Raw genomic sequence first — 13233 nt, 5'->3', positions numbered from 1 at the left:
AGTGCACGAACATCAGAGATCAGGATCAGTGCTAGTGCTCAAACATCAGAGATCAGGATCAGTGCTAGTGCTCAAACATCAGAGATCAGGATCAGTACTAGTGCAGGAACATCAGAGATCAGGATCATTACTAGTGCAGGAACATCAGAGATCAGGATCTGTACTAGTGCACAAACATCAGAGATCAGGATCAATACTAGTGCTCAAACATCAGAGATCAGGATCAGTACTAGTGCACAAACATCAGAGATCAGGATCAATACTAGTGCAAGAACATCAGAGATCAGGATCATTACTAGTGCAGGAACATCAGAGATCAGGATCAGTACTAGTGCACAAACATCAGAGATCAGGATCAATACTAGTGCAGGAACATCAGAGATCAGGATCATTACTAGTGCAGGAACATCAGAGATCAGGATCAGTACTAGTGCACAAACATCAGAGATCAGGATCAATACTAGTGCAAGAACATCAGAGATCAGGATCAGTATTAGTGCAAAAACATCAGAGATCATTATCAGTACTAGAACATCAGAGATCAGGATCATTACTAGTGAAGGAACAACAGAGATCAGGATCATTACTAGTGAAGGAACATCCAAGATCAGGATCATTACTAGTGCAAGAACATCAGAGATCAGGATCAGTACTAGTGCACGAACATCAGAGATCAGGATCATTACTAGTGCAAGAACATCAGAGATCAGGATCATTACTAGTGCAAGAACATCAGAGATCAGGATCAGTACTAGTGCACGAACATCAGAGATCAGGATCAGTACTAGTGCAAAAACATCATAAATCAAGATCATTTCTAGTATAGGAACACCAGAGGTCAAGATCATTAGTAGTGCAGGAACACCAGAGATCGGGATCACTACTAGCGCGACAACACCAGACATCAGGATCATCACTAGTGCGAGAACATCAGAGATCATGATCATTACTAGTGCAGGAACATCAGAGATCAGGATCTGTACTAGTGCACAAACATCAGAGATCAGGATCAATACTAGTGCTCAAACATCAGAGATCAGGATCAGTACTAGTGCACGAACATCAGAGATCAGGATCAGTACTAGTGCAAAAACATCATAAATCAAGATCATTTCTAGTATAGGAACACCAGAGGTCAAGATCATTAGTAGTGCAGGAACACCAGAGATCGGGATCACTACTAGCGCGACAACACCAGACATCAGGATCATCACTAGTGCGAGAACATCAGAGATCATGATCATTACTAGTGCAGGAACATCAGAGATCAGGATCTGTACTAGTGCACAAACATCAGAGATCAGGATCAATACTAGTGCTCAAACATCAGAGATCAGGATCAGTACTAGTGCACAAACATCAGAGATCAGGATCAATACTAGTGCAAGAACATCAGAGATCAGGATCATTACTAGTGCAGGAACATCAGAGATCAGGATCAGTACTAGTGCACAAACATCAGAGATCAGGATCAATACTAGTGCAAGAACATCAGAGATCAGGATCAGTATTAGTGCAAAAACATCAGAGATCATTATCAGTACTAGAACATCAGAGATCAGGATCATTACTAGTGAAGGAACAACAGAGATCAGGATCATTACTAGTGAAGGAACATCCAAGATCAGGATCATTACTAGTGCAAGAACATCAGAGATCAGGATCAGTACTAGTGCACGAACATCAGAGATCAGGATCATTACTAGTGCAAGAACATCAGAGATCAGGATCATTACTAGTGCAAGAACATCAGAGATCAGGATCAGTACTAGTGCACGAACATCAGAGATCAGGATCAGTACTAGTGCAAAAACATCATAAATCAAGATCATTTCTAGTATAGGAACACCAGAGGTCAAGATCATTAGTAGTGCAGGAACACCAGAGATCGGGATCACTACTAGCGCGACAACACCAGACATCAGGATCATCACTAGTGCGAGAACACCAGAGATCAAGATCATCACTACCGTGAGAACATCAGAGATCAGGATCATCGCTGGTGCAAGAACACCAAAGATCAGGATCATCACTAGTGTGAGAACACCAGAGATCAGCATCATCACTAGTGCGAGAACGCTGGAGATTGCATCACTACTAGTGCAAGAACACTGGCTATCAGAATAACTATTAGTGCGAAAAGACAGGAGACCAGATCATTACCAGTGCGAAAAGTCAGGAGACCAGATCACTACCAGTGTGAAAAGACAGGAGACCAGATCACTACCAGTGTGAAAAGACAGGAGACCAGATCACTACCAGTGTGAAAAGACAGGAGACCAGATCATTGCCAGTGCATGAAGACAGAAGACCAGGAGCACTATGAACCTGTGAATTTTGGGCTTCAGCATAACAGACAGACAGTAGATTACAGTTCTACATAGATGCATCATAGGAGCAGGTTCAATAGCAATCTATGTGATATAATATTACAGTCTTTTATGTACAGTGTCCCGGTAGTGAAGTGTTGCACGCACCTGTTCTGACCCACCTTATGGATCTGACACAATCTTACCTGGAGTGATTATGGAGTGTGCTGGGACTGGGACCACTGTCCTGCCTGTGAGCAGCCGGCATTCTGCGCCCTGGGAGTCACCCTTCCTGTGGATGTCGGCGCTGTCACCCTGGATGTGTCCCACGGTTTTGCTTTGAGACGTGCTGCTCACGGGGTGGAGGTTCATGCTGATTGTGGCCGGTTTCATAGCCAGGCTGGGAAGCTGCGCTTGGCTCAGCCCGCCCGCTGTACCGACTGTCCCTCGCACAGCGAGATTCTGTACCTGAAACACAGACGGTAACATCTGCACCAGGACCTGGCATGGCCCCTGTGTGGTGAGAGAATGAGGTGGCACAGAGACATGTGATCAGCCAGACTGATGGTAGCAGTGCCCTGTCCAGTCTCGCTGTATACACTGGCATGAAACACGCATACACTTACTGCCGAGTACGCCAACCTCCTCCTGATGGGCTATGACATTGAGAAAGACGGTTACCTGAGTGTTGGTGGCGGGGGGCTGAGATGTGGCTCCAGAACTGACCTCGGACTGGAGACTGCTCACTGTGGCTGTAGGAGTGAATATAAGCTGCGGGGATAAAGCAAACACATTGAAGAAAAGCAGCTACACATCCTTCCTCTACCTCTTACATACTACATTTGTATCAGCCCCAATGTACTTTCTTATTTACCCTTCAGTGGCCCTGTCTTGAAACAAGACGGTAGCTAGGGTCATCAATTGTACTGACCGATGAGCACAAGGCAGTAATACTATGTTTAATAACATATATTTCCCGATCTGCGCGATCACATGCAGGGGTCAGTATAGAATAGGGCGATATGAAGGGACCCACCATCTGTGCTCGCAGATACATCTGAGCCTGGCTGGCGCTCAGCGCCGGTGAGGCTGCGTTTCCCAGGAGCACAGCCTGCTGAGTGATAGCTGGCGCTGCCGGCGGTGTGGAGCTGACCGTCTGTGGGCGCTGGATGATCTGAGGGGAGCTGGTCAGGTTAATCTGTTGCCAAAAAACACAAATAAGACTCACAGACTGATCACACTGCCTATAATATAATGTCATCTACATTAGAATCACAGGTATCTCCGTATACAGCCTGAACCCCAATATACACAATACCCAATATAAATGTACCTCCATATCCAATAAACAGCTTGTACCCCAATACACATATGTACACACCCAGCCTATATCACAGTACACATGTATTTCTATACCCAGTAAGTACCCCAATACACATGTACCTCTATACCCAATATGTACCCCACTAGGCATGTACCTCCGTACCCAATATGTACCCCAATACACATGTACCTCCGTACCTTATAAACAGCTTGTACCCCAATATATGTACACACCAAGCCTATATCACAGTACACATGTATTTCTATACCCAATAAGTACCGCAATACACATTCCCTTCTGTACCCCAATACACATGTACCTCTGTACCCAATATGTACACCACTAAGCATGTACCTCCGTACCTAATATGTACCCCAATACACATGTACCTCCGTACCTAATATGTACCCCAATACACATGTACCTCCGTACCTAATATGTACCCCAATACACATGTACCTCCGTACCTAATATGTACCTAACTACACATGTACCTCCATACCCAATATGTACCCCACTAGGCATGTACCTCCGTACCCAATATGTACCTCAATACACATGTACCTCCGTACCCAATATGTACCACAATGCACATACTGTATACCTCCACCCAATACACATGTACCTCTGTACCCAATATGTACCCCACTAAGCATGTACCTCCGTACCTAATATGTACCTAACTACACATGTACCTCCATACCTAATATGTACCCTACTAGGCATGTACCTCCGTACCCAATATGTACCCCAATACACATGTACCTCCGTACCTAATATGTACCTAACTACACATGTACCTCCGTACCCAATATGTACCCCACTAGGCATGTACCTCCGTACCCAATATGTACCTCAATACACATTTACCTCTGTACCCAATAAGTACCCCAATGCACATACTGTATACCTCCACCAAATACACATGTACCTCCGTACCCAATATGTACCCCACTAGGCATGTTCCTCCGTACCCAATATGTACCTCAATACACATGTACCTCTGTACCCAATATGTACCCCACTAGGCATGTACCTCCGTACCCAATATGTACCCCAATGCACATGTACCTCTGTACCCAATATGTACCCCACTAGGCATGTACCTCCGTACCCAATATGTACCTCAATACACATGTACCTCTGTACCCAATATGTACCCCACTAGGCATGTACCTCCGTACCTAATATGTACCCCAATACACATGTACCTCCGTACCCAATATGTACCCCAATGCACATACTGTATACCTCTACCCAATACACATGTACCTCTGTACCCAATATGTACCCCACTAGGCATGTACCTCCGTACCCAATATGTACCTCAATACACATGTACCTCTGTACCCAATATGTACCCCACTAGGCATGTACCTCCGTACCTAATATGTACCCCAATGCACATACTGTATACCTCCACCCAATACACATGTACCTCCGTACCCAATATGTACCCCAATGCACATACTGTATACCTCTACCCAATACACATGTACCTCTGTACCCAATATGTACCCCACTAGGCATCTACCTCCGTACCCAATATGTACCTCAATACACATGTACCTCTGTACCCAATATGTACCCCACTAGGCATGTACCTCCGTACCCAATATGTACCCCAATACACTTGTACCTCCGTACCCAATATGTACCCCAATGCACATACTGTATACCTCTACCCAATACACATGTACCTCCGTACCCAATATGTACCCCAATACACATGTACCTCCGTACCCAATATGTACCCCACTAGGCATGTACCTCCGTACCTAATATGTACCCCAATGCACATACTGTATACCTCCACCCAATACACATGTACCTCCGTACCCAATATGTACCCCAATGCACATACTGTATACCTCTACCCAATACACATGTACCTCTGTACCCAATATGTACCCCACTAGGCATGTACCTCCGTACCCAATATGTACCCCAATGCACATACTGTATACCTCTACCCAATACACATGTACCTCTGTACCCAATATGTACCCCACTAGGCATGTACCTCTGTACCCAATATGTACCTCAATACACATGTACCTCTGTACCCAATATGTACCCCACTAGGCATGTACCTCCGTACCCAATATGTACCCCAATATACTTGTACCTCCGTACCCAATATGTACCCCAATGCACATACTGTATACCTCTACCCAATACACATGTACCTCTGTACCCAATATGTACCCCACTAGGCATGTACCTCCGTACCCAATATGTACCTCAATACACATGTACCTCTGTACCCAATATGTACCCCACTAGGCATGTACCTCCGTACCCAATATGTACCCCAATACACTTGTACCTCCGTACCCAATATGTACCCCAATGCACATACTGTATACCTCTACCCAATACACATGTACCTCCGTACCCAATATGTACCCCAATACACATGTACCTCCGTACCCAATATGTACCCCACTAGGCATGTACCTCCGTACCTAATATGTACCCCAATGCACATACTGTATACCTCCACCCAATACACATGTACCTCCGTACCCAATATGTACCCCAATGCACATACTGTATACCTCTACCCAATACACATGTACCTCTGTACCCAATATGTACCCCACTAGGCATGTACCTCCGTACCCAATATGTACCCCAATGCACATACTGTATACCTCTACCCAATACACATGTACCTCTGTACCCAATATGTACCCCACTAGGCATGTACCTCTGTACCCAATATGTACCTCAATACACATGTACCTCTGTACCCAATATGTACCCCACTAGGCATGTACCTCCGTACCCAATATGTACCCCAATACACTTGTACCTCCGTACCCAATATGTACCACAATGCACATACTGTATACCTCTACCCAATACACATGTACCTCCGTACCCAATATGTACCCCAATACACATGTACCTCCGTACCCAATATGTACCCCACTAGGCATGTACCTCCGTACCCAATATGTACCCCAATACACATGTACCTCTGTACCCAATATGTACCCCACTAGGCATGTACCTCCGTACCCAATATGTACCCCAATACACTTGTACCTCCGTACCCAATATGTACCCCAATACACATGTACCTCCGTACCCAATATGTACCCCACTAGGCATGTACCTCCGTACCTAATATGTACCCCAATGCACATACTGTATACCTCTACCCAATACACATGTACCTCTGTACCCAATATGTACCCCACTAGGCATGTACCTCTGTACCCAATATGTACCTCAATACACATGTACCTCTGTACCCAATATGTACCCCACTAGGCATGTACCTCCGTACCCAATATGTACCCCAATACACTTGTACCTCCGTACCCAATATGTACCCCAATACACATGTACCTCCGTACCCAATATGTACCCCAATGCACATACTGTATACCTCTACCCAATACACATGTACCTCCGTACCCAAATGTACCCCAATACACATGTACCTCCGTACCCAATATGTACCCCACTAGGCATGTACCTCCGTACCCAATATGTACCCCAATACACTTGTACCTCTGTACCCAATATGTACCCCAATGCACATACTGTATACCTCTACCCAATACACATGTACCTCTGTACCCAATATGTACCCACTAGGCATGTACCTCCGTACCCAATATGTACCCCAATGCACATACTGTATACCTCTACCCAATACACATGTACCTCTGTACCCAATATGTACCCCACTAGGCATGTACCTCTGTACCCAATATGTACCTCAATACACATGTACCTCTGTACCCAATATGTACCCCACTAGGCATGTACCTCCGTACCCAATATGTACCCCAATACACTTGTACCTCCGTACCCAATATGTACCACAATGCACATACTGTATACCTCTACCCAATACACATGTACCTCCGTACCCAATATGTACCCCAATACACATGTACCTCCGTACCCAATATGTACCCCACTAGGCATGTACCTCCGTACCCAATATGTACCCCAATACACATGTACCTCTGTACCCAATATGTACCCCACTAGGCATGTACCTCCGTACCCAATATGTACCCCAATACACTTGTACCTCCGTACCCAATATGTACCCCAATACACATGTACCTCCGTACCCAATATGTACCCCACTAGGCATGTACCTCCGTACCTAATATGTACCCCAATGCACATACTGTATACCTCTACCCAATACACATGTACCTCTGTACCCAATATGTACCCCACTAGGCATGTACCTCTGTACCCAATATGTACCTCAATACACATGTACCTCTGTACCCAATATGTACCCCACTAGGCATGTACCTCCGTACCCAATATGTACCCCAATACACTTGTACCTCCGTACCCAATATGTACCCCAATGCACATACTGTATACCTCTACCCAATACACATGTACCTCCGTACCCAATATGTACCCCAATACACATGTACCTCCGTACCCAATATGTACCCCACTAGGCATGTACCTCCGTACCTAATATGTACCCCAATGCACATACTGTATACCTCTACCCAATACACATGTACCTCTGTACCCAATATGTACCCCACTAGGCATGTACCTCTGTACCCAATATGTACCTCAATACACATGTACCTCTGTACCCAATATGTACCCCACTAGGCATGTACCTCCGTACCCAATATGTACCCCAATACACTTGTACCTCCGTACCCAATATGTACCCCAATGCACATACTGTATACCTCTACCCAATACACATGTACCTCCGTACCCAATATGTACCCCAATACACATGTACCTCCGTACCCAATATGTACCCCACTAGGCATGTACCTCCGTACCTAATATGTACCCCAATGCACATACTGTATACCTCCACCCAATACACATGTACCTCCGTACCCAATATGTACCCCACTAGGCATGTACCTCCGTACCCAATATGTACCCCAATACACTTGTACCTCCGTACCCAATATGTACCCCAATGCACATACTGTATACCTCTACCCAATACACATGTACCTCCGTACCCAATATGTACCCCAATACACATGTACCTCCGTACCCAATATGTACCCCACTAGGCATGTACCTCCGTACCTAATATGTACCCCAATGCACATACTGTATACCTCCACCCAATACACATGTACCTCCGTACCCAATATGTACCCCAATACACTTGTACCTCCGTACCCAATATGTACCCCAATGCACATACTGTATACCTCTACCCAATACACATGTACCTCCGTACCCAATATGTACCCCACTAGGCATATACCTCCGTACCCAATATGTACCCCAATACACATGTACCTCCGTACCCAATATGTACCCCACTAGGCATGTACCTCCGTACCTAATATGTACCCCAATGCACATACTGTATACCTCCACCCAATACACATGTACCTCCGTACCCAATATGTACCCCACTAGGCATGTACCTCTGTACCCAATATGTACCTCAATACACATGTACCTCTGTACCCAATATGTACCCCACTAGGCATGTACCTCCGTACCCAATATGTACCCCAATACACTTGTACCTCCGTACCCAATATGTACCCCAATGCACATACTGTATACCTCTACCCAATACACATGTACCTCCGTACCCAATATGTACCCCAATACACATGTACCTCCGTACCCAATATGTACCCCACTAGGCATGTACCTCCGTACCTAATATGTACCCCAATGCACATACTGTATACCTCTACCCAATACACATGTACCTCTGTACCCAATATGTACCCCACTAGGCATGTACCTCTGTACCCAATATGTACCTCAATACACATGTACCTCTGTACCCAATATGTACCCCACTAGGCATGTACCTCCGTACCCAATATGTACCCCAATACACTTGTACCTCCGTACCCAATATGTACCCCAATGCACATACTGTATACCTCTACCCAATACACATGTACCTCCGTACCCAATATGTACCCCAATACACATGTACCTCCGTACCCAATATGTACCCCACTAGGCATGTACCTCCGTACCTAATATGTACCCCAATGCACATACTGTATACCTCCACCCAATACACATGTACCTCCGTACCCAATATGTACCCCACTAGGCATGTACCTCCGTACCCAATATGTACCCCAATACACTTGTACCTCCGTACCCAATATGTACCCCAATGCACATACTGTATACCTCTACCCAATACACATGTACCTCCGTACCCAATATGTACCCCAATACACATGTACCTCCGTACCCAATATGTACCCCACTAGGCATGTACCTCCGTACCTAATATGTACCCCAATGCACATACTGTATACCTCCACCCAATACACATGTACCTCCGTACCCAATATGTACCCCAATACACTTGTACCTCCGTACCCAATATGTACCCCAATGCACATACTGTATACCTCTACCCAATACACATGTACCTCCGTACCCAATATGTACCCCACTAGGCATGTACCTCCGTACCCAATATGTACCCCAATACACATGTACCTCCGTACCCAATATGTACCCCACTAGGCATGTACCTCCGTACCTAATATGTACCCCAATGCACATACTGTATACCTCCACCCAATACACATGTACCTCCGTACCCAATATGTACCCCACTAGGCATGTACCTCTGTACCCAATATGTACCTCAATACACATGTACCTCTGTACCCAATATGTACCCCAATGCACATACTGTATACCTCTACCCAATACACATGTACCTCCGTACCCAATATGTACCCCAATACACATGTACCTCTGTACACAGTCTGCGCCCCAATACACAGCAATGTATTTTACTATACCTTTCTTCTCAAGTGCAATTAGGCCCCATGTACGTGGTAATGGAGCACAGGTATATGATGGAGAGGCAGATGCACAGGGTATCGCATCACAACCCAGCATGTGGTGGGTATCCATTACTAAACACTGTACACTTACACCTGTAAATAGCTGCGGCCAGGCGCTCGGGTCTTACATGTAGCTGTAGTGACACCTGGTGGCAGTGAGACACAATACCTTATAGTATCTTCCTGTACTCCCAGCCCAATACGAGTAACATTATGGAGGCTGTGCCCTGTGCTACACAGCCATGCTCTGTGACTCACCGCTGGGGGCTGGGGGTTATTCTGCTGAGACACACTCACGGCGGGGGAAGCTCTGCTGGCCGCCAGACTTGCCTGGAAATACACCACAGTTTAGTCTCATCTCATACCGCTAAATGGAGGCTGCGATACATAACCCCCGGGGAAAGCTCTCACCTGCTGTGCCGCAGCCAGGCTCTGCAGCTGAGCGCTGTTCAGGTGCTGCTGTTGTAGCGCTGCTGTTTGCAGCATCAGGTGTTGTTGCTGGGCTGCATACATCTGCTGCAGATACTGTGCCGCGGTGCTGGGCTGGCGGGTCAGTGCTTGCTGGATCACCTACACAACGAGTAATGAGAACGAGCAGCGGTCGTACAATCGCCATCAATGTTTACGAGACACCGCAGATTTCGCAGCGCCACACAGTCAGCAAATACACAAAGCCACCTACCAGTTACATCATACAGATAGATATAAACGCATCGGTAAATACAACATAATAGATAAGACGTGATAATAAAGCAATTACATTAGACCGAGGAGAACGTAAAGATGTCTCCGAGAAGGACAGGAAGAAGAGGAGTTGAGGGGTGGGCGCCATGGTGAAAAACTAGTGGGAGGAAGAGTGTGAGGAGGATTTATCATGGGGCTCGGGAGGCGAACACGGAGGCGTGGAGATTGGTGGACTCTGGCCAGGCGGGCAGGGAGCTCCAAACATTGGGCACAGTTCAGGTGAAGTCCTGCAGGCAGGAGTGAGAGGTGGTGATATAGGAGGGAACGAGAAATGGACACTGGCGTAACTTAGTGGGCGAGAAAGTTACCTCTGGGTGATGTGGGTGAAGTTACACCACTGCCTCCCAACTTTCCCACATGTACGCCCTCAAATCTTCTTCTCATAATTTTATCAAACTGATACTTTACAATATGACCCATAATGAGAACACCACATATATTTATAATGTCTCCTTGGGCGGTATTAGGCAACAAGTATATTTATAATGTCTAGCTCCGACACCCTCAGTGCGAGGTATAACGCACCATGTATATTTATAATGTCCGGCCTCGACCTTCATTACTGTGAGATATCAGGCACTATGTATATTTATAATAACCGGCTCCGACATCCTCACTGCGAGGTATCAGGCACCATGTATATATAGAATGTCCAGCTCTGTCACACTCACTGCGAGGTATAAGGCACCAAGTATATTTATAATGTCTGGCTCCGACATCCTCGCACCATGTATATTTATAATGTCCGTCTCTGTCTCCATTATTGCGAGGTATCAGGCACCATATATATTTATAATGTCCAGCTCTGTCTCCCTTACTGCGAGGTATCAGGCACCATGTATATTTATAATGTTTGGCTCTGTCACCATCAATGCGAGGTGTCATAATGTCCGGCTCTGACATCCTCACTGCGAGGTATCAGGCACCACAGATACCTCGCAGTAAGGGATTCCTGCTAAATCACCTGGCACACAACGTGTTAATATGAAAATGACCCCATCCATAAAGTGATTTATCTGCATAGGCGGAAGGAGGGGTTCAGAGGTTAAGAGGGGTGAAGAAGTTATGTTGTTTATTCCTCACAAAAGCATGATACAATTAGAGACGTTCTTATATGAAGGGAAACATAGTTCTCCTCCCGGATATGGCTTTTCCCCATCCCATCCATCACTCCCCTTCCCCTCCCCCAGTGACAGGTGATCCATCATCCCTGTGCCAGTGTCCGGGGGCTCTGTCCAGCCCAGGAACAGGCCACTAACTCAGGAATGTTTCTGTCGTACTTCCCTCATCCCATCTATATTTCCCTCATCCCATCTATACTTCCCTCATCCCATCTATACTTCCCTCATCCATCTATACTTCCCGCATCCCATCTATACTTCACTCATCCCATCTATACTTCCCTCATCCCATCTAAACTACCCTCATCCCATCTATACTTCTCTCATTCCATCTATACTTCCCTCATCCCATCTATACTTCCCTCATTCCATCTATACTTCCCTCATCCCATCTATACTTCCCTCATCCCATCTATACTTCCCTCATCCCATCTATACTTCCCTCATTCCATCTATACTTCAGTCATCCCATCTATACTTCCCTCATCCCATCTATACTTCCATCATTCCATCTATATTTCCCTCATCCCATCTATACTTCCCTCATCCCATCTATACTTCCCTCATCCAAACTATACTTCCTTCATCCCATCTATACTTCTCTCATCCCATCTATACTTCCCTCATCCCATCTATATTTCCCTCATCCATCTATATTTCCCTCATCCCATCTATACTTCCCTCATCCCATCTAAACTTCCCTCATCCCATCTATACTTCCCTCATCCCATCTATATTTCCCTCATCCATCTATATTTCCCTCATCCCATCTATACTTCCCTCATTCCATCTATACTTCCCTCATCCCATCTATACTTCCCTCATCCCATCTATACTTCCCTCATTCCATCTATACTTCCCTCATCCCATCTATACTTCCATCATTCCATCTATATTTCCCTCATCCCATC

The 13233-nt window shown here is 45.7% G+C and overlaps 1 protein-coding gene across 1 annotated transcript in view; it reads right to left on the bottom strand.

The window, feature by feature from the left end:
- LOC148442605 (polyhomeotic-like protein 2) overlaps positions 1-13233 on the bottom strand; it is a gene marked incomplete at its 3' end in the record, with an annotated part of 75974 nt that overhangs the window by 40051 nt on the left and 22690 nt on the right. The window contains exons 3-7 of the mRNA XM_088463753.1: positions 10869-11027; positions 10716-10787; positions 3346-3507; positions 2991-3080; positions 2516-2777 (exon numbers count right to left, since the gene is read on the bottom strand). Of these exons, the coding sequence (XP_088319879.1) occupies positions 2516-2777; positions 2991-3080; positions 3346-3507; positions 10716-10787; positions 10869-11027 (745 nt within the window). The remainder of the gene's footprint in view (positions 1-2515; positions 2778-2990; positions 3081-3345; positions 3508-10715; positions 10788-10868; positions 11028-13233) is intronic.

This window comes from Taudactylus pleione, unplaced genomic scaffold, assembly GCF_031769625.1.
Source record: "Taudactylus pleione unplaced genomic scaffold, aTauple2 ptg001441l, whole genome shotgun sequence".
NCBI lineage: Eukaryota > Metazoa > Chordata > Amphibia > Anura > Myobatrachidae > Taudactylus > Taudactylus pleione.
The sequence above is the reverse complement of the archived record's forward strand: the minus strand, read 5'-3'. Positions and strand labels throughout refer to the sequence as shown.